The sequence below is a fragment of the Convolutriloba macropyga genome, chromosome 8 (assembly GCF_964194025.1).
Source record: "Convolutriloba macropyga chromosome 8, txConMacr16.3, whole genome shotgun sequence".
In the NCBI taxonomy this organism is placed as follows: Eukaryota; Metazoa; Xenacoelomorpha; order Acoela; family Convolutidae; genus Convolutriloba; species Convolutriloba macropyga.
The window spans coordinates 26,142,619-26,165,814 of record NC_134475.1 but is presented as its reverse complement, the minus strand read 5'-3'; the positions used below and the strand labels follow the sequence as shown (position 1 = coordinate 26,165,814).

At 36.2% G+C, this 23,196-nt stretch overlaps 4 protein-coding genes across 5 annotated transcripts in view; 1 reads left to right on the top strand and 3 right to left on the bottom strand.

The window, feature by feature from the left end:
- LOC142344631 (vasopressin V1a receptor-like) overlaps positions 1 to 7,824 on the top strand; it is an 89,854-nt gene extending 82,030 nt beyond the window's left edge. For both annotated transcript variants that reach the window (XM_075396443.1, XM_075396442.1), the window contains 2 exons: positions 5,453 to 5,563; positions 6,863 to 7,824. In XM_075396443.1, the coding sequence (XP_075252558.1) occupies positions 5,453 to 5,563; positions 6,863 to 7,636 (885 nt within the window). In that variant the 3' untranslated portion in view covers positions 7,637 to 7,824. The remainder of the gene's footprint in view (positions 1 to 5,452; positions 5,564 to 6,862) is intronic.
- A 9,420-nt stretch (positions 7,825 to 17,244) lies between these two features.
- On the bottom strand, positions 17,245 to 17,766 carry LOC142345003 (uncharacterized). Its single transcript, XM_075397087.1, has one exon. It carries the CDS (start codon positions 17,764 to 17,766, stop codon positions 17,245 to 17,247), a length of 522 nt encoding a protein of 173 aa, XP_075253202.1.
- A 708-nt stretch (positions 17,767 to 18,474) lies between these two features.
- Positions 18,475 to 19,158, bottom strand: LOC142345002 (uncharacterized). The gene has a single exon (XM_075397086.1). It carries the CDS (start codon positions 19,156 to 19,158, stop codon positions 18,475 to 18,477), a length of 684 nt encoding a protein of 227 aa, XP_075253201.1.
- A 278-nt stretch (positions 19,159 to 19,436) lies between these two features.
- LOC142345001 (uncharacterized) lies at positions 19,437 to 22,769 on the bottom strand. Its single transcript, XM_075397085.1, has 2 exons — positions 22,553 to 22,769; positions 19,437 to 20,263 (listed from the first exon to the last, which is right to left on the bottom strand). Exons 1-2 carry the CDS (start codon positions 22,767 to 22,769, stop codon positions 19,437 to 19,439), a joined length of 1,044 nt encoding a protein of 347 aa, XP_075253200.1.
- Between the last annotated feature and the right edge of the window lie 427 nt (positions 22,770 to 23,196).

Here is a 23,196-nt window from a genome sequence, read left to right as displayed (position 1 = left end):
ATTTTCAGGATCATCTTTTTTGAAAACAGGCAACACGTGGGCACGCTTAAGGTTGTCAGGAAAAATTGTTCAGTTAAGAATTGGTTAAAAGAAAAACAGAGAGGTTCAGTTATGTGTTTTCTTGCATCTTTTAAAGCCCAAGCTGGAATGAGTGATGATCCCAACGGTTTTTTAACATTTAGATTATTTTAGACAACATTTAGATACATTTAGATAATTGTTGAGTATATCAAATATCTTTTTGTTTGTCTTATACTTGTATACAAATTTGTTACTGTGGCATGCCGCATCTGTTGAGAATTGATACTGTTCTTTTTTTTTACCAAAATTTTCACCTAACGCTGAAAATTTATAGTTGAGAAGTTTGGCAATATCATTTCCATTGGTCAAAACCGCGCCAAAACTGTTTTTGGGTCTTTGTATTTCTTTCTGTGTTTTTTCACTATTTCTGATTGCGTTAATAAAATTCCACCTTTCTCTTGCACTTTTTCAGTTTTGAAACACATCTAGCAGTTAATTTTCATTTTCGTACTTCAAAACATTTTTGTTGTTATTATTTGATGTTTTTGCAATCTTTTTTTTCTGTCTTTTTGATATCCATTGTTGATGTAGCGTTAGCTTAGGCTTGTCACGGCGTATGAAGACGGTCTTTTGTGGAGCATGCTTTTTAATTACTGTTTCCTATGACGAACAGAAATTTTTATACATGATTTCAAGATTTTTTGATAAATAAAATGATCTCCAATTTATCTTTCCAACATCTAGGGAAAAACCATTTTAAGAGTATTTTGTTTTATCAAACACATTTTTTTTGATAGCTTCTTTTTTATTTTTAACGGTTTTACCAATCAAATTAAGTGTGGCTAAGTGATCACTTTTGAGAATCGAATCTAGTGTCTGGGAACTTAAAAAATTTTCGCATATAACATAGTCTATTAGCGACTTCGTCCTTGACATTTCTCTTGTTCCTAAAGTTGTATTTGCATTCCGTAAACCGTACGGCAAGATCGGAGTTTCTAGAAGATTTCTTTCGTTGCAATTAAAGTAATTAAGGTTGTAGTCACTTAGTAGAAAAAATTTTTTATCTTCAGTCGCTGCTCTATCTAAACCCAGGGCTAGTTCTTCCAAAAACAAATTTATTAGTGCGGTATTTTGGGTTTTGATTTGGGTTACGTTTGTTGTTATTCAGAGCGATTAATTATTCTGGAAATATATTTTTGATGGCGTAAAAAATGACGCCCTAAAATTAAGTCAAACTAAGATTGATTTGAAAGATTTGAGATAAGAGTTCAATTCAAAAACCGTTGGGCTTTTAGAAACTCATTCCAGAAATGATTTTTATTGTAGTTTTGAGAGCCCGCTTTTTAAGGATGTTCCGCCTCAAGGTGAGAGGCAAATCGTTATACTAGTCAATTGCTTTTTTTGAAAAACATTTTTGCATTATATTTGTTTTTCGGTTTGCTCCAAATGACAGCTTGTTTGTACGGTCATTCATTTTAGCACTTAGGGTGGCTAACTTGAATTCATAGACAGCTGGTAGATCTGCTTTTAGAAGCTTTATAAAATATATAATAACCCGACACTTTATGAGGTAGTCTACTGGTAAGATTTTGTGTTTGATCTTGAGATCAGTGGTCCTGTCAAATTTGGTTCCATTGAAACATGCCTTTAATCCCCAGTTCAGTCGTTTATTTAGAGTAACTCGAAGTAATTTAGGGGGTTTTTAAGACCTGAGAACAGAACAATTGGGTAATGCAGATGACTTAAAACAAGAGCGTTCAGTAAAGCAGATCTAGGTTTTTTTCTGGAAATACATTTTTGATGGAGTCAATGACCTTTACGCCAACAGCCATTTTCCTTAGTACATTTTATGTTTTTTCATTGAAAGAAAAATTACAGTCAATATGAACTCCAGAGTATTTCACAACTTTTTTCTCGAGAACTGTACATCCGGTAACAACTATTTCTTCAATTTGGTTCCTTTTAGGAGCTCCATAAATAATGAATTCGGTTTTGCTTTCATTTACATTTCACTCATTTTTCTTGAAAAAGAGAATGAGTTTAGCAATACTTTTTTCAATATGTAATTTTGATTCAAAAATTGTTTTTCCACTGCAATAGATAAAAGTTTCATCAGCGTACTGGTTTGTATTAGAATTCACATCAGTATAATCTTTCATATCACTTACATATTTGCTGAACAGCAGTGGTCCTAGCACAGTACCTTGTGGTACTCCACGGTTAAGTGCTATCCATTTTGATTCATACTTCGAGAATTTGACTTTTTGAACACGGTTTTACAGATAAGAAGTTAGAATTGTGTTTGCTTGTTCACTAAAACCTAAAAGTTTAGTTTTGTACAGAAGAATAGGATGTGAGATCGAATCAAAATTTTTTGATAGCTTTAAAAAAAATCCTGTAACTTTTTTTTTTCATTGAGATCAAATCTGATTTTTTTAGTGCAATATAAAAGAGCATCTGTAATTGACACTTTTTTTCTATATCCAAACTTTGTTGTTGCAAGCAGTTTACTCTTCTCTAAATTAGCTATTATTTGATCTCGAAGAAGGGTTTCGAAAATGTTAGCTAGAGCTCCAGTAAGCGAAATTGGTTGATATTTTATTGGATTTTCAGAATCATCTTTTTTGAAAACAGGCACGCTTAAGGTTGTCAGGAAAAGTTGTTCAGTTAAGAATTGGTTAAAAGAAAAACAGAGAGGTTCAGTTATGTGTTTTCTTGCATCTTTAAAAGCCCAAGCTGGAATGAGTGATGATACCAACGGTTTTTTAACCTTTAGATAATTTTAGACAACATTTAGATACATTTAGACAATTGTTGAGTATATCAAATATCTTTTTGTTTGTCTTATACTTGTATATAAATTTGTTACTGTGGCGTGCCGCATTACTCAAGAATTGATACTGTTCTTTTTACAAAAATATTCACCTAACGCTGAAAATTTATGTTTGAGAAGATTGGCAATACCATTTCCCTTGGTCAAAACCGCGCCAAAACTGTTTTTGAGTCTTGGTATTTCTTTCTGTGTTTTTTTCACTGTTTCCGATTTCGTTGATAAAATTCCACATTTCTCTTGCACTTTTTCAGTTTTGAATCACATCTAGCAGTTAATTTTCGTTTTCGTACTTCAAAACATTTTTGTTGTTATTATTTGATGTTTTTGCAATCTTTTTTTCTGTGTTTTTTGATATCCATTGTTGATGTAGCGTTAGCTTAGGCTTGTCACGGCGTATGAAGACGGTCTTTTGTGGAGCATGCTTTTTAATTACTGTTTCCTATGACGAACAGAAATTTTTATACATGATTTTAAGATTTTTCGATAAATAAAATGATCTCCATTTTATCTTTCCAACATCTAGGGAAAACCCATTTTAAGAGTATTTTGTTTTATCAAACACATTTTTTTGATAGCTTCTTTTTTATTTTTAACGGTTTTACCAATCAAATTAAGTGTGGCTAAGTGATCACTTTTGAGAATCGAATCTAGTGTCTGGGAACTTCGTCCTTGACTTTTCTCTTGTTCCTAATGTTGTATTTGCATTCAGTAAACCGTACGGCAAGATCGGAGTTTCTAGAAGATTTCTTTCATTGCAATTAAAGTAATTAAGGTTGTAGTCACCTAGTAGAAGAAAATTTTATCTTCAGTTGCTGCTCTATCTCAACCCAGGGCTAGTTCTTCCAAAAACAAATTTATTAGTGGATTATATTTCAACTTTTTAGTATCACAATTTTAGCGGTTTTTTCAGAAAACTTTCAATTTTTCTACTTTTTTTGAATTTTTTTGTCATTTTGTCAGACTTCTCTAGCCTCAAGAGCCACAGAACTGCCTCTTGGGTTTGATAATATGCTACTGCATATTTTATAGATGAAATGGATTGGTTTTCAAGATTATAATTTTATGAATTTAAGCAATTTTTTTTAAAGTATTTGCAGTTTTGAACTTTTCCCGGCTTCAGGGGCCCTGGGACCTCCTCCAAGGTTGCATAATGAGCTGCTGAATAGTTTTGGAGTAAATGGAGTGTTGATCACTATTTTATTGACTCCAGTTTTAGTATTTTGTGGATAAAAGTTAAGAATTTTCATTTTTTCGCAAAATTTTTTATCATGTTTCAAATGAATGGATCTTTATGAGCCAGTTAAACAATTTCAGGCTTAAAACAAGGATACTAGATAGTCTCTTGAGACAATGAAATGGTTCTTAAGGTATTAATACCGTTAATTTTAGCAAAATTTTTGTTATATTGTGCAATTGTTTCTAAAGTTTTCAATATTTTTTTGTTCTTTTCTGAGTTCAGCGGCCATTACTGATCAGCGAAAGTCTTGGAAATGGGTTATTTGAGAGAAATTTCCAGACATAAAATGGTTGTGGACATTTTCACTGCGATTTTGAAAGCTTTTGTTTTAAAATTTGCCTTTTCATTTTTTTCTGTATGATTTATGTACTAACAATGCTAGAAAACTAACTGGAAGTTGCAGAGTCGAATCCCATCATGGAAAATATTCCTAACTCTCTTTCTCTTGCTGTTGGTTAGGTTTTTTTTCCTGCTTTATCTCGTTCACGTTTTATCTCTCTCTTTCTCTCACTCTATCTCTATCTCTCTCCTCTCTCTCTCTCTCTCTCTCTCTCTCTCTCTCTCTCTCTCTTTCTTTGTTAATGCCGCACTTCAGCTGGCGTAATGTTCTCATCTCTGATCCTGATTAACAATGAGTTGAGTTAGAAATGTTTTTCATCCGAAATGATCTAACAAGCAAGTTTTAGGAAATCATTATTAATTGCTCTCAAAAGCAATTTTTAGCAAATGTATTCATCCTGTTTGTCTCTTATGCAATTAGTCGTTTCATTTGACTTTCGTCTTCAAAAACGGGATAAAGGAGTAGCGCCCAATTTGCATGAAGTTCCCTGAGAGCAGTTCAGCCCACTAGTCTTCAAGTATGCGATTGATTGAAACTGTTTTGCAGACTTAAACTTGTGGTGTGAAGAGCGGTTCTTAGAAATTGATCCCACACCCCCACCCAACCGCCGCCCCCATTTCACTCCCCCCAATCCACTTTTGCGCCCCCGCTGCGGTGCACCCCCGCTGCGCTCAATTTACGCCCTTCAATTAATCTAAATCTAGCGTCACTATACCGTGGCTAGCTATTGACGAAGCGAACCGCTCGCCGGTCGTTTGAGAGCGATTCGCTCGACGTTAGTCGGTTATGTTTAATGATACCACGCACGATTCTTTACGATAAATATATCGATTGGCCAAAACTGATTGAACAAAAAAAAACATTTTAGTATATAGTCCCCCCCCCCCCCACTAAGTGGGTTCGGAACAAAAATCTTTGATTGCAGACTTTGCTGCAATTTCCATGAGATCGAGTCTTCTATTTACTGTTCTTTTTCTAAGATGTTACGCAAATTGGTAATTGTTGTGTAATGTGTTCATAGGTAATGGCTTTCATCCAAGTTGTGGCTCCCAGTTCCACCTCTTTCCTCATAGTCAGCATGGCCCTAGACAGGTACCGGGCTGTCATCAACGCTTCCAGGAGCAACAAACAGGTAAACTAACCTTAGAGTAATTCAATTTTTGGCCATAAGAATGTATCCTTCTAAAATTTGCTCTGATTCTGAGAAAGTTCGAAAGAAACTCATATCAAATGGTTTCAAAATCGACATAACTCCTCTTTCTGAGTTTTGTTCTGAATCAGTAATGAAAGTTGATAATTCTCTTTAACTGTTCTGAATCAGTCATGACGGATACTGACAAGTAGGCACGATATATAATTCAAAACCAATCCAATTCCTCCAGAGTGACTGTGTTTTAACATGCAGATTCTTAAATCATGAACTTATTTATTTTTTTTGATTTGTTATAACTCGTGATCAATAGTTAGGAAATGACAAAGGCTTTAAAATAGGGAATTTGCATCAATTTATGCATTATAACACTGATCAGCAGTGAAAACTTAATGCTGTAAATGTTGGTACGATTAAAACTGGTTATTCACTAAAAAGATAATTGAAGCTTATGGCGACTGTTTTTAACACTTTCAAGCCCAGATTCATCAGTATGCTTTTACTAATCTATACCTGTCTAGACGCTATTAAAAATTCAATTGGTAATAAGTTCATAACAGTCCCAAAACAATAAAGCACACTGTCAAAATGCAAACTACCAAAAACTGCAATATAGCCAGCCTTGTAAAATTAAATGACAATTCAACCAACGGCAACGTGTAGATGCTTAAAAAAACTCAGGAAACTAACAGGAAAGCCGAAGTGATGGCAATCATTAACTAAAAACTTTGAAATTCACAGTAGATGACTAAAAAATGTCGTACAGTGGTCGTTTCTTCGGATCTCTTCTGCCCCCCCCCCCCCCCCCTCCTATCTTAGTGGGCTTATAACTTTTACACCCCCTGCACAACTTTCTAGTGCAAAGATTATCAAAAAATATTTCGATGATTAGTTTATTATTTTTCTCATTCATTGAATGAAATAGTAAACTTTCCAGATTATGCTTAAGTAACTATACAATCTGTTCACTACTGTTCAAACAATGATCATCATCGTTTCACACAAAGGATTTGCAAGCACTAGCTGCTTTTTCTCAAATTTTGATGAAAACATTTGTTTTATTTTTCAGATTTGCGAAAAAACTGTTACACCTCTCCAAAAGTTCAAGAAATTCGGATAGTTGGGAAATCACAAATCATATGAAATATAGCTAATTTTTATCATTCAAATGACAAATAATAAACGGGCTGTTGCCGATTTCGTCTCATTTCCTGCTCAAGTTTGGCTATTGCAACCTTTTCTTTTGTCAAGTATGGCAATTGGTTTTCTTTTGATTTCCAGGTTTTCACGATGATTGGCGGCTCCTGGGGTCTGTCATTACTTCTAGCTCTACCTCAGATTTACGGCTGGGGCACCTACGAAAGCGAGGAAAACAGCTCTGAGGAGATCTGCGGCGCCAAAGCCGAATGGCTCGCCAGTCCAGCATTTAAAATGTACATGATCATAATCTTCATCTTAATCCTCGTAATTCCCACCGTTACTAACTTTTTCTGCTACGGTAAGATCATCATCCGGTTGTTTTACTACCCGAAAAGCGAACCCGTAACGCGAGCTGACGATGCAAGTGGTACTGAGCTGCAGACCATTGCGACTACTTCGCCAACGAAACGCGACGTTACTCCAACTCAATTCACGGTTACGGAGCGCATTCGAGCGGCAAGAATTCGAACTACCAAACTTGCTCTGTTAATCGTGATTTTCTACACAATCTGTTGGTTACCCTACTTTGTGGCTCTTTTTATCATGATATTCTTGCCCTATAACGTTTCCAATCGAGCCCTTGACGTGGTCGAGGGCTTAGCCATGGTTAACTCTTGTATAAACCCATTAGTATACGGTAAATACACATTCAAACAGTCTGATGTCGAGCAAGCGTTCAAATTCCTCAAACCAGACATGGCCCGGAACGTGATCAGATTTTTGGGAATAGCTGGAAATTCGGACTCAGAGTCGAGGAACCAGACCTATGATCAACATTTTGCGCTCAAACTTCAGATTTACCGCCAGCAGAGACAAGATTTGCAGAATGGTTACGACAAAGCGACCAGTACTTGAAAATGGTTATAAATAATTGATAACTAGTAATTTAACTGTCACGCGGAATAAAACTGTCAAAAACAGAGCGTTTGTGCATCGTTAACTATGTTTGCTGGTGTATTGTCAGCGCTTCTAGTTTACTTAGTTTTGATGAAAAATGTATGTTTTCTAATTTAAAATTCTTTTAATTTATTATTTTATTGTTAGTCATTTTCCCTCCGCTTATGCCGATTAAACATGGAACACTGACCTGCTCTCCAAAATAAACAATAAACAATTAATATGCTTTCTGACATCTGAATGAGAAAAATTTCAGATCTTTAAAAGCTTTGACCTAATTGGAATATTACGAGCTTTAATTGTTTCCCTATTTGAATTGATAACATTCAGCAATAAAAAAAACTAAGTCTTCAGTTCTAGCATAGGAAAGAACAACACTTTTCAGTATTCGAGCCTGATCAACATAACTTAAAATCGGCATGCAGCAATAAATAATGAGACAAAAACAAAAATTATAAACATCAAAAGTTATTGAGGGAAACCATGTTTTACTGGATCTTGAACTTTTCCATTCAGTACCCGGTCGATGGGTTTGTTCACAAACAAGAAATCTAAATATCAAAGGCTAGCTAAAAATTAATCTTCAAAGTTAGCCAAAGTCTCAATCTCAACTTATTTTGAAGGAGTCAAATTTGTTAACTAAATTTGAAAGAGAATTTGTGATTCTTCCTCAAGCGAACGCCCAAATTAAGTAATCTGCAAATATGTCTTTTTTGATGAAAAAATGAACTTTTTGGAGTCGAACTGAAAAAAGCAGACTCCACTGAACAATTTCAACATGTACATAAATGAGAGAATCATGAAGCTTAGATAAACACTGTAGCGAAAACCCGAGCACGATTACGTCAGCCAGAATTGTGCGATCTCAGTCATGGTCAAAAAACCCAAAAAGAAACAGAAACCAGTGACTAGCGATTATGGGCGGAATAAAAGAAAACTTACGCTATATCCAGAAACAAAAAAACATAGCAGGACAAGTCCTGACGTACAATTCAAAGAATTTTCATTGACTAAACAGGAAAACTAGACCTAGAATGGTTTATGAGTGAATTCCGAAAACCATTTTTAAAAAAAAGAGAACAAAAAAATAAGAAAAAAACAGAAAATCAATATCAAAATGCCGCATGTGAACAGAAAAACCTCCAGCGAGAAATAAAAATTTAATTCAAATATAAAACTAGGCCTAGAATGAGCTGTGAATGGATTGGAAAAACCATTTAGAAAAAATCCAATCCAAAAAATCGAAAAAAAACAGTAAAAATCAGAGTGAAATTGCCGCATGTGAACAAAAAACCACTACCGAGAAACCGAATTTTTGTTCAAACACCGTTTTCTCACTCTACTTTAAAATTAGAGCGAAAAAAATTCACGCTGCAAAACCGCTCGCTTTTTCGCTCCATTTCCTGTTTCGGCGTGACCAAAATCACTACTCCAATTTGACTTCAAAAATCATGAAAATGTGTGAACAGATCTTAAAAAAAAAACAGCGCCCCAATACAATTCAAATTCTTTGAATTGTAAGAAACAGAAGTACTGAGCGACGTTACACACTCTTATTCACAAATATTGCTGGGAAAAAACTTAATCTTGGTTTTGCTATTCTGATGGGGTAAGATTAGCAGCACTCTTAAATGTAGCAGTACTCAGACGTTGACAAAAAAATTTGTTTTATCTCTCCAAATTGCAAGGTGCCGACTAATCTTCAAAGCAATCAAACATTTTTGTTCTTTCTATATCTGCCTGTGATATCCGCAACAGACAAAAAAAGAAAACTTTTTTCTCAAACAGGATTTTTTTTGCTCGCAATAAAGAAATAGGAGTTAAAAAATAGTCAATTCCCCGAAACCGAATATATCGCAAAATCCGCAGTTAATGGTGAATTCCAGCTCCTAGCGTTTTTCTCTTTGCCAACATTCATTTTTGAACTGTACGCAAAAATTTGGACGTTGATTAGTTGATGATATGAGTGAGTATCTGGATGGAAATGCAATAAACTTCGACGTGAGAGAAAAAATAGGATAAAACTGTTCAGGAAAAAAACAAAATGCTATTATGAACAACACTATTACACTGCAACAAAATTTGACATCAATATGACTTCTGACTTCAATTTATAATCCATTAAACATCTACATAAGAGAACAGGTAGGGTAAAAGTGTTCAGGATCAACAAAATCATAATATGGAAAGCACTATTATACTGCAACAAAATATTATATCAATACGCAAAAATTTAGATCATTTGTTGTGATTTTTTTTCAGTAGATTACTTTACCATTAACATAATGCCTTAATGAACGTGGCTTAAAGATAGTCATAATAAAGAGTTTACCTCAATTGATGGCTACCAGAAGATTAAAATCTGCAATAGAAAACTCAAAAGGAGGAGAATGAGGTGTTGTTATTGCTGTGAGAAAAGAAGAAAAGCCAAAACAAGCCCAAAAATTGAACACCAAAACTGTCAATTGTCAACAGTTGAAATTGACGGAAAATATAAAAATGTTGAAATTATAGGTTTTAATATCTTACTAGAAACAAACATAAGCATATCTTACTAAAATCAAACAAAAGTGCAGTCAACTTTTCAACAAAAATCCAGAGTTATCTGGAAATTTTCTTGTTCGATGTCAATTGGAGGCATTTTGAGAATTAAATAAGGACCAAAGCAAAAAACAACAAAAATGCAAGTGTTAGAAGATTCTTTTGGTTCTTTTAAATTAATAAATACGTCATGTGATGGTTACACTAGGGAAACAGTCAAATTTCAAACCAGTATAGATGTTCAATACACTTCCTCAAAATGAGGACTAAAAGAAATAAAAACTACATTCACTGACCACTAGACTGTTCCAATTGCTCTAAGACATTATTCTTCGATATCGGAGAACTCACCTAAAATTTGTTATAGAAAGTGGTCGGCACTTAAAAAACAACAAACTTTTGTAAATTTATTTTTAACTGCACCGTTTATCTGAAATTTGTAAGCACACAGACAGAATTTAATATTTTTTGCCTCGTATTTGAACACTTCAATGAAATTGTGACAAGTGAAGTGAAAATTTATAGAACAGGAGTAATTTTGTCATAAGTAGCTATAAACAGAAAAACTTTATTCAAAAATAGCATTACAAGGAGCGTTTTTTGTCAAAACTGTATGCAAGACTCGAATCTCGAGAAAAAAATGTTTAATTAAACCAATAACTAATTAGAGAAAAAAGCTTTAAAAACAAAAAAAAATGTGTTCTATCAAAAAATCTTGGCAACAATTCCAATGAGCAGCCCAACAATTTTCGCCATTAGCATTAGAGACTTTGAAGGAGAAATTGAGCGAGAACACTGGAAATGGTTTTTTCAGGAAACAGATGAATTAAATAATTTTCTTGTTATGATTGGGAGGGAGTACTGGAGCTGACAATCAAATAACTCTCTGGAGAAATTTGATTAGAGATCAAATTTGGATAGCATGTTTTTGATGGAAACTATGGAAACAGAGATTACATTAAATATGGAAAAAAATTCAATCCACTAAAGTTCTGCATGAGAGAATATGTAGGATCAAACTGTCCATGAACAACAAAATTCTAGTATGGAACACTGTTATACAGCAACAAAATATTACATTGATATGACTTCTGACTTGAAGTTTATAATGCCTTTAAATTCTACATGAGAGAATAGGTAGGTTAAAAGTGTTCAGGATCAACAAAATCATAATATGGAAAGCACTATTATACTGCAACAAAATATTATATCAATACGCAAAAATTTAGATCATTTGTTGTGATTTTTTTTAGCAGAATACTCTACCATTAACATAATGCCTTAATGAACGTGGCTTAAAGATAGTCATAATAAAGAGTTTACCTCATTTGATGGCTACCAGAAGATTAAAATCTGCAATAGAAAACTCAAAAGGAGGAGAAGGAGGTGTTGTTATTGCTGTGAGAAAAGAAGAAAAGCCAAAACAAGCCCAAGAATTGAACACCAAAAATGTCAATTGTCAACAGTTGAAATTGACGGAAAATATAAAAAATGTTGAAATTATAGGTTTTAATATCTTACTAGAACCAAACATAAGCATATCTTACTAAAACCAAACAAAAAAGCAGTCAACTTTTCAACAAATATTCAGAGCTATCTGGAAATTTTCTTGTTCGATGTCAATTGGAGGCATTTTGAGAATTAAATAAGGACCAAAGCAAAAAACAACAAAAATGCAAGTGTTAGAAGATTCTTTTGGTTCTTTTAAATTAATAAATACGTCATGTGATGGTTACACTAGGGAAACAGTCAAATTTCAAACCAGTATAGATGTTCAATACACTTCCTCAAAATGAGGACTACAAGAAATAAAAACTACATTCACTGACCACTAGACTGTTCCAATTGCTCTAAGACATTATTCTTCGATATCGAAGAACTCACCTAAAATTTGTTATAGAAAGTGGTCGGCACTTAAAAAACAACAAACTTTTGTAAATTTATTTTTAACTGCACGTTTATCTGAAATTTGTAAGCACACAGACAGAATTTAAGATTTTTTGCCTCGTATTTGAACACTTCAATGAAATTGTGACAAGTGAAGTGAAAAACTATAAAAAAAAGGAGTAATTTTGTCATAAGTAGCTATAAACAGAAAAACTTTATTCAAAAATAGCATTACAAGGAGCGTTTTTTGTCAAAACTGTATGCAAGACTCGAATCTCGAGAAAAAAATGTTTAATTAAACCAATAACTAATTAGAGAAAAAGGCTTTAAAAACAAAAAAAATGTGTTCTATCAAAAAATTTTGGCAACAATTCCAATGAGCAGCCCAACAATTTTCGCCATTAGCATTAGAGACTTTGAAGGAGAAATTGAGCGAGAACACTGGAAATGGTCTTTTCAGGAAACAGATGAATTAAATAATTTTCTTGTTATGATTGGGAGGGAGTACTGGAGCTGACAAACAAATAACTCTCAGGAGAAATTTGATTAGTAATCAAATTTGGATAGCATGTTTTTGATGGCAACTATGGAAACAGAGATTACATTAAATATGGAAAAAAATTCAATCCACTAAAGATCTGCATGAGAGAATATGTAGGATAAAACTGTCCATGAACAACAAAATTATAGTATGGAACACTGTTATACAGCAACAAAATATTACATTGATATGACTTCTGACTTGAAGTTTATAATGCCTTTAATTTCTACATGCGAGAATAGGTAGGTTAAAAGTGTTCAGGATCAACAAAATCATAATATGGAAAGCACTATTATACTGCAACAAAATATTATATCAATACGCAAAAATTTAGATCATTTGTTGTGATTTTTTTTCAGTAGATTACTTTACCATTAACATAATGCCTTAATGAACGTGGCTTAAAGATAGTCATAATAAAGAGTTTACCTCAATTGATGGCTACCAGAAGATTAAAATCTGCAATAGAAAACTCAAAAGGAGGAGAATGAGGTGTTGTTATTGCTGTGAGAAAAGAAGAAAAGCCAAAACAAGCCCAAAAATTGAACACCAAAACTGTCAATTGTCAACAGTTGAAATTGACGGAAAATATAAAAATGTTGAAATTATAGGTTTTAATATCTTACTAGAACCAAACATAAGCATATCTTACTAAAATCAAACAAAAGTGCAGTCAACTTTTCAACAAAAATCCAGAGTTATCTGGAAATTTTCTTGTTCGATGTCAATTGGAGGCATTTTGAGAATTAAATAAGGACCAAAGCAAAAAACAACAAAAATGCAAGTGTTAGAAGATTCTTCTGGTTCCTATAGTTTAATAAATACGTCATGTGATGGTTACACTAGGGAAACAGTCAAATTTCAAACCAGTATAGATGTTCAATACACTTCCTCAAAATGAGGACTACAAGAAATAAAAACTACATTCACTGACCACTAGACTGTTCCAATTGCTCTAAGACATTATTCTTCGACATCGGAGAACTCACCTAAAATTTGTTATAGAAAGTGGTCGGCACTTAAAAAACAACAAACTTTTGTAAATTTATTTTTAACTGCACCGTTTATCTGAAATTTGTAAGCACACAGACAGAATTTAATATTTTTTGCCTCGTATTTGAACACTTCAATGAAATTGTGACAAGTGAAGTGAAAATTTATAGAACAGGAGTAATTTTGTCATAAGTAGCTATAAACAGAAAAACTTTATTCAAAAATAGCATTACAAGGAGCGTTTTTTGTCAAAACTGTATGCAAGACTCGAATCTCGAGAAAAAAATGTTTAATTAAACCAATAACTAATTAGAGAAAAAAGCTTTAAAAACAAAAAAAAATGTGTTCTATCAAAAAATCTTGGCAACAATTCCAATGAGCAGCCCAACAATTTTCGCCATTAGCATTAGAGACTTTGAAGGAGAAATTGAGCGAGAACACTGGAAATGGTTTTTTCAGGAAACAGATGAATTAAATAATTTTCTTGTTATGATTGGGAGGGAGTACTGGAGCTGACAATCAAATAACTCTCTGGAGAAATTTGATTAGAGATCAAATTTGGATAGCATGTTTTTGATGGAAACTATGGAAACAGAGATTACATTAAATATGGAAAAAAATTCAATCCACTAAAGTTCTGCTTGAGAGAATATGTAGGATCAAACTGTCCATGAACAACAAAATTCTAGTATGGAACACTGTTATACAGCAACAAAATTTTACATTGATATGACTTCTGACTTGAAGTTTATAATGCCTTTAAATTCTACATGAGAGAATAGGTAGGTTAAAAGTGTTCAGGATCAACAAAATCATAATATGGAAAGCACTATTATACTGCAACAAAATATTATATCAATACGCAAAAATTTAGATCATTTGTTGTGATTTTTTTTCAGCAGAATACTTTACCATTAACACAACGCCTTAATGAAACCTGGCTTGAAGATAGTTATAACAAAGAGTGCATCTCAATTGATGGCTACAAGAAGACAAATCTGCAATAGGGAAAACTCAAAAAGGAGGTGTTGGTTTTGCTGAAAGAGAACAGACAAAACAAGCCCAAAAATTAAGCGCCACAACTGTTAATTATCAACTGTTGAAATTGACGGAAAATACAAAAAGTGTTGTAAAATAGATTTTAACGCGTGTCTTACTAAAACCAAATAAAAGTGCTGTCAAGTTTTCAACAGAAATCCGGAGTTATCTGGAAAATTTCTTATTCGATGTCAATTGGAGGCATTTTGAGAAATAAATCAGGACCAACGCAAAAAAATAACAAAAATGCATATGTTAGATGATTTTTTTTAGTTCTTATAAATCAAAAAATACGTCATGTGATGGTCACACTAGGGAAACAGTCAAATCTCAAACCAGTACAGATGTTTAATACTCTTCCTCAAAATTAGGACTCCAAGAAATAAAAACTACCTTCACTGACCACTAGAATGTTCCACTGGCTCAAAGCCATTGTTCTTCGATATTGGAGAACTAACCTAAAATTTGTTTTAAAAAGTGGTCGGCACTAAAAAAAAACAAACTTTTGGCAAATTTGTTTTTAATTGCACGTCAATCTGAAATTTATTAGCACACAGTTAGAATTTAAGAATTTTGGCTGCTTATTTGAACAGTCCAATGAAATTGTCACCAGTAAAGTTCAAAACTATAGAAAAGGAATATTTTTGTCATAGAAGTTGAAAAACGAATTTGTTTTTTTTAAAAAAAAAGACTCGAATCTCGAAAATAACAATGCTAAATATAATCAAGAACAGACTACAGAAAAGGTTTTAAAAAACAGAAAAATGTCATTTGTCAAAAAAGTTCGGCATCAATTCCTAAAACAGCCCACAATTTTTTGTCAATACCATTAGAGAATTAGAAGGAGAAATTGAGCAAGAACACTTAAAAAGATCTCTCCAAGAAACTGATGGGTTTATTAAAATTTGTACTACAATTGGGAGGGAGTACTCTAGCTGAAAAACTTAATACTCATTTGAGAAATTTTGAAATGAAAACAAAATTGGATAGCAAGTTTTGGACGGCAACTATGGAAAAAGAGAATTAATTTACATTTGACTCTTTGAAGAACAACAATAGTTATGATGGACTTAATTTTTTCGTACTTACAAAAACAGAGTACGCCAAAGTTCCGACACTTAAAAATTTAGTTAACAGGTGTTTTTAAAAGTGCTTTAAGAGAACTCTTGTCCTGTCATTTCATATGGGCGGAAGTTTTGAGCAAGTGGAAAATTACGAAGCTATTAGTGTTTCAGAAGCCTTAACTATGGTTTTAGAAAAATTAATCCTCCTGCGATGGACGTCTTCCTATTAAATTTTGACTGACTCAAAAACAATTTGGTTTCCGGCAGAGGGAGCTCTTGAAGAATTCGTAAATTCTCTTGTAAGTTATCAATAAACGACAGTTTACAAATTCAAACGAAAACTAAAAACATATGGAATTCAAACACAAAATGAATTATAATATTCATGTAAAAGTTCTTAGCAAGAATTGGTCAAAATTTTGCTGACTATTTATAGTTTCCAAGATATACTATCGAGCGCTCAACTACAGAGTTTAAGTACAGCCATTGAAATATTTGAGTTGTCTTGGTATATGGTACAAACATCAAAAATACACTAAAACTTTAAGAATTAAGAAAAGCAAATAATCAAAAACTAATCATAATACTAAAAAAATATGTGAAATCAGTTTTTTGATGGGTTCATAACGCAAAAAGAATATGAAAGTTTTCAGGCAAAAAGAAACAAAGTGCGACAGCTTAAAGTAACCAACACGGTGGCTGGTATGAGCTCTGAAAAAATTGGAGTTAGAATAAGAAAACTATTAAATTTCATGATGAAGTTCGAACCTCGATTTTATTAAAAATGTGCAAAGATGTCCGCTCTCGTTGCGATAACTTTCAAAAAGATCAATAATCAAAGTCTTAAAAAAACTAATAAGAATTCAAGACTTAACTTCTTGAGATCAGCAATGTATCGGAACAAAGTTGATATAGCAAGCAAAATCCTTTTTCGGTACATGAAATTCAAATTTTTGTATTTCACAACGTATAAGATTCAACGAATAAGACTCAGCACCTATAAGACTGATAACACATTGATGCTCTTTTCAAGGTCGGAATAGGTCAAAAATGCTATTAATTTGACCTCTGGATTCCATTTATATAAAAAAGAGATTTGGTCCCACCGGGGTTCGAACCGCAACCTCTAGGTTAAGGAGCCTAGGTCCTAACCATTAGGCTATATCCCAGTTGTAACAATCTGTGCGAACGCGCAAGTAATATGCTATTTCATTTACGCTTACACGCAATTGCGGCAGCAACATCTTCAGGCCCCAAAACTGATGATTCGAAAACTGGTATCAAATTAACAATAGGACGAATCAATGAGCCGGATTTTGTTTGAACTTGGGCGCACCGTGCGATTCCGTCGTTACCATAGCGTAGACTCAAAATGCGGGCAAATGGATAATAGCCTCTTGGTTTGTCGCTATCGATTATCCAAACTAAGTCACCGGTTTTCAAGATTTCATCGGACGGAGTCTTCCATTTACAACGACGATTCAATGGGGGAAGATATTATTTTAACCATCTTTTCCAAATGGCGCATTAGCGTCCGCTTGCGCTCTGGCGTAATGCTTTTGGTGATTAAAGTCGTCGATAGGGGTGAGTGAAGGAATGCAAGTACTGCGATTCTCCAAAAGAAAATGGTTTGGCGTTAATGCATCTAAATTGTTGGCATCGGAGCTTACGGAAGTCAATGGGCGGTTGTTTAGTGACTGTTCCACCAGACAGAAAGTAGTGAGGAGTATTTCGTGTGTAAGCTGACGATTGCCAAGGATTGCGTAAAGTGTTCGCTTGAAACTCCTCACTAGCCTTTCCCAAACACCTCCGTGGTGCGGTGCAGCGGGTAGATTAAACTTCCACTTGACTCCCCTTTGTGCCAGCTCTGAAGCAATTTTTTGTTTGTCCAAGTTTAGGAAACATAGCAACAGTTCTTTCTCTGTACCAACAAAGTTAGTGCCGTTGTCGGAACATATGACCAACGGCATTCCACGACGAGCAATGAAGCGTTCAATACCCATAACACACGAATTTGTATCCATCGATTATGCAATCTCAACATGAACTGCTCTGGTTGTGAGACAGGTGAGCAGGAAACCCCACCTTTTCTCAGAGGAGCGACGGATCGAGACGAGAAGCGGACCAAAGTAGTCAAGACCGACATTCGTAAAGGGCAGACACTGGAAGGCAAGACGTTCGGACGGAAGATCAGCCATCAAAGGTTGGACAGCTTAGCGCTTCGTTTTCTGCAAAGGACACAATTAAAACGAATCGACCAGAGGCTAGAACGAAGCTTCAGAACAGCATACTGCTGTTGGACAAGTGCGCGAAGATAATCGTTACCTTCATAATGATTTTTGAGGTGCATATGGCGTAAGAAAATGTACACCATTGGCTGCCGACCGTCGAGGATTATGGGGTGTTTCAAACTGAAATCGAGGTCGGTGAAGCGCTTAGTTCGGCCACTGGAACGGAGCAGGCCACCGGGCACAACAAACGGCGAATACGCAGCAATAGGGCCTCTTTCACTGATTTTTTCAAACTGCGGAGTTGCATAAGCTCAATTGGGAAAGACTCTGCTTGTGTAAGAAGCTGCAGCTTTTTTTTCTGCTGCGGTAATTTCCTCAAGTTCTACTATGTTTCCATCTACAGATCGGTAGGTGGCGTGCCGTGGAAGAATACGTAGGAAATACGCAACGATTCGAAGAAGTTTTGGATACGAACTGTATTTGCGCAGATGAATGCTGGAATCAGAATTTTATACAGTTGGACTGTTGGCCTGAACAGTTGTCTAAAGGGTTGGGATCAGCTGCATGACGCTTCAATTTGATGTTCGACGCCACTTCGGTGTCCGGGCGAAACGGAAAGTCAGATGTACGAAGAAAATCAGGACCACGTAAACAGGCGCTGTTCTGCAACGCCTCCGAGGATAATCCCCTCGTGCCGGCGTCAGCCGGGTTGTTCTGCGTTGCCATGTGATGCAATTGATCGACTGTTGTTCCCTCTAGAATCTTAGAGACACGATTCGCGACAAATATAGGCTGTTTCCCTAGGGAATTCAACCACTGAAGGACTGTGGTACTATCTGTCCACATAAACGTGCGTTGAATCTGAATGGTGAGCGCCTCGCATATTTCCTCCCTGAGGCGGGATGCCAGCAAAACCGCTTGGAGTTTGAGTTTAGGAACGGTGAGCACTTTCATCGGAGCTATTCTTGCCTTTCCAATGACGAAAGCTAGTTCTGTTCTTTTTTCGTTGTCTGAGGAATTCGCGAGAGCACGCAAAAACGCAACTGCGCTGAACACCTCCTGTGAACTGTCACCAAAGAAATGTAATTCTAAGTGCTCGAACGAACCGGAGAAGTAGCTCCTAGATATTTTCATTAGCCCAAGTTTTGGTAATTCTGAGCTCCAGGACTCGAAACGCTCAATCATTTCTTTTGGGAGTCCATCATCCCAGCTCTGACCGTGAAGTCGCCAGACATCTTTGAGGAGGAGCCGCGCTTTCACAGTAAAGGGGGAAACAAGCCCAATTGGGTCAAATATTTTGATACAAGACTCAATACCAGCCTTTGTGTAACAGCTTTCGAGGCATCACATATTGTTCCCCGGCTAACAACTAGTGTGTCATTTACATGATCCCACTTCAAACTTAGAATGTGAGATGATGACTCCTCCCTTGAGGCGCCTATTTCTTTTGGAACCCGTTCAACTTATTTGTCCTCCAGCTGCTCGAGGAGGCAAGGGACATTGCTGATGAACTTAGTCAGCTTGAAACTTCCCCTGTTTAGCAGTTCGATCAGATTGCGCGATATTTTTTGCACTATGATGGGTGACTCCATTGAGTCAAGGTATTCATCCATATAAAAATTTTGGCAAACGGCTTGCGCCGCATCGGGAAAATCTGAGTTATTGTCTCTTGCGGTACGCAATAACGCATAATTAGCGCAAGTTGGTGAATCTTTTGCACCGAATATGTGTCTTGTGTACTGGTATACCTCAATGTTCATTGAGGGATCTTCCCGCCACAGGAAACGCAAAACCGCTGGCAAAACACCTGCTTGTAAGAACATACCCTCAATATAAGCGGAAACAGCGAATTGACGCTGACGAAAGCGTACCAGAGTGCGGATTAGTCTCTGCAGCAGGTCTGGACCGGTGAGTAATACATTGTTCAAAGATATACCCTGAAACTTTGAAGCACCATTCAATACCCTACGAACTTTTTCTGGCTTGGTGGGGTTTACAACCAGGTGGTAAGGCAGATACCAATCTCTTCCGGCGCAATGCTTTTCGTCTCGACTTTCCACTCTAATAACATAGCCTTTATCGAGATCGTCTTGAAATGTCTGTGCATAACGCATGTACAAAACGGGATCTTTGCTTAATCTCTTTTCCAATGGTTTGAACTGCACCATTGCTGAAATAAAATTGTTGGGGAGGTTTACTTCGTCTGAAGACCAAAGCGTGCCTACATGATATCGGCCCTCATTGTGTACGGTGGATTGTTCGAGGATCTCAGTTGCTCGATGGTCAGAGGCTGAACGGGGATCGACCTGCTTGACAGCCCCATATGACTCAATGTCATAGCAGGATTTTAATTGGGATGCTAAATTGGAATCTTGTTTAGCTACTGCCTTCAAACAAGTAGAAATCAGACCAGATGAAGATGGCAACGGACCGCTTAATACCCATCCCAACGGTAAACGAACGGCAACGGGTGAAGATTTTGATTCGATTTCAATATACTCGAGCGGGCGGTTGGCGTCGTAAGCGTCTCGGCCTAGTATCATCTCGACGTTTGCGTAGTCATACGTCTTGTTCGGTAATACGCTTTAGTGAGGATATTTTTATTGAATGGCAGTATTATCAATAATGTTGGAACCTACTCGTAATTTTGATTTTACTTAAGGGAGTAGATCAAACGGAGAGCAAGTGTTTTCGCCTATTGGTCGGACAGTAACCTGTACAGATTCCGTTGTTATAGTTTCTTGAGTATTTATTCCATTCACGGTCAGCTTTAATGGGGTACCCTTCAATTGAAGACAACTAGCGAGCTCACTGGATATCCAAGAATGACTACAAGCTGTGTCACAGAGAACAAGTGCTCTAGTGCGTACATCTGAGGGACTTAAAAAATCAACTTCAAGAACCTGAAGAAGCTCTTTACATCAGTTATTGAAGTGAGTCCCGAGGACCTAGTCGTTCCCATAGACTTTGCATTTTCAACTGTATTTGATGAATTTTTTGAGGAGTTTACTTTAGTCAGCGTGGCAACGTTACTTTTCTTCTCAGTGCTTTTGGCAAAAACGCGTTCTGCCCCGTGAAGTAATGTGTTATGTGTGCTTCGACAGCCCTCAATCGTGCATTTTTTTTGACGTGGACATGTACGGAATGAATGCTTACCGTTCAAGCACGAGAAACAAAGTTGGTTTTCTGCAGCAATCTTAGCACGCTGCGTAGGGGTCTTTTCTTTGAAAGATTGACGTCGCCAAATGGGATGTTGAAATTTGCAAAGGGCGCAGGGCAATTGGTCATTTTTTGCACCCTGGGAAGCTTTACTAGAGTTATGTTGTTTTGCATTTGCAATAGCAGCACAGACTTTTGAGGAGACTTTTGTTTTTGTTACACTTGTGTTACCATTATCCTCATTTTTTCCCTTGAAAAAAATGGGCTCATGCGCTCATGAGCTTCTGCTTTCTTTTTCAGCCAATCGTTAAAATCTAACATGGTAGGCCTCAACCACCCTTTCTTCACGGTGTGCATTGACCAGAATTCTTTCAAATTAGGTGGAAGCTTTTGAAATGCTTGGTTTAAAAGGGACGAGCTACGAAGATCTGTGTCATATGACAATGACCTGAATACGCCAACGAGACTTGAGACTACAGTAGCAAAGCTGATTATACTGTCTGAGTTATGCGTTTTTACCGGTGGATAGTTGGACAATTTATCAAGATGCGCAGTCACCACTGCCTGTGGCTGTCCGAACTTACGGTCAAGCGTTTTCAATGCATCTCTATACATTGACCCACAATAGGCAAATTCTGCAATTGCAGCTTTTGCTTTCCCTGTTACCAATGTTTTTAGGTACGTTAGCTTAACGTCATCACTCAATGTCTGCGAATCGATCGCACTACTAAATTGGCCGTACCACTCATGCCATTGAAGTGGTTCGCCGTTGTGTTGGGAAAGTTTCCACTCGGGTAGGGGATCTCTCTTGCTGAAACTAAGCAACTCGGCAAGATCTTTTACTGTTACTTGTTGAGATTTTGGAGGGTGCGACAAAAAAGGTTGTTGCATGTGTAGTGGATTTCGAGAGTAAGGCAGCGAGGACGAAACGGGTGGATATCCCGGTAGGAGTGGTGCTGTTTGGAACGCCTGGTTATCTACTATTGCACTAGAAATTGGATTACGGTAGTACGATGTACAACCTACGGTGTTTACTGAAACAGGTACGTTTGCCGTGACATTATCATTGGACCTCTGCGGAGCCATCGGGAAAGCATTTGATTTGGTGTTTAATTGAACATTAGTGAGGGTCCATGTATTCAAGTTAGGCCTGTAGTGACTGTGTGGTATTGATAAAGCCTGGTGGTGGAGTGGGCTTGCCGCAGCTGCAGGCAAATTTGCTTCTAATTGCGCTGCCAAGTGGTTGAGTTGAGCGTCGGCCGGGAAAGCATTATCTTGATTATGTTTAGAGGTGTATGTTGCTGTCGATAAATCATGAGCTGGAGATGAAATTTGTAAATTTCCGGTGTTTTGTGACCGGTTTACGTATGCATTGCCTTTCAGAGAAGAGCCAGATATTGGTTTGTTTGAAAAAACAAACCACGGTAGTAAGCAGATTCTTGATCAGCAAGAGACTGCCAGAACTGCAGTGTGTTGTTCGGCAGGCATTCGTTTTGATTGCTTACTTCGGAGATCGGATTATTGAGTTCAGGCTCTTCGCTGCCTTGACTGATTTGCTGGATAAAATCGTCATTTCCAGCCAAATCTGACGGTTGAGGAATCAATTGTGGTGCATGCTGTTGGTTTTGATTGTTCATTTCTGATCGATGGTTGTCAAAAATAAGATTCTCGACAGTATTACCCTGTTCTTGGACAAAAGAGTTTTTATTTTGTGCATCTGCTGCCGCGGAAGAAAAAGCTTGAGCGAAACAAGCGCTGGATTTTTTCTGTTTGCACGTTAAGATGGCTGCTTTTTTCTACCAACCGACTCAACCCACTCTTTGACGCGACTTTCGCTTTTTGTTGAGTAGATATTGCCATGTTTTGAGGAAATATTAGTGGCGGTCTCTAAAAGCAAAGATTCATCGTCCATTAAGTTGACTTCCAGCATTTTAGCTTCAACGAGACGTTTTCAATTTTCTTCATGCGTTTTCTCGAGGTCTATTTGACGTTTCTTAGAAAACAATTCTATCTCATGCCTTCTCTCAGCCATTTCACGTTCTCTCTCTGCCATCTCAAATTCAT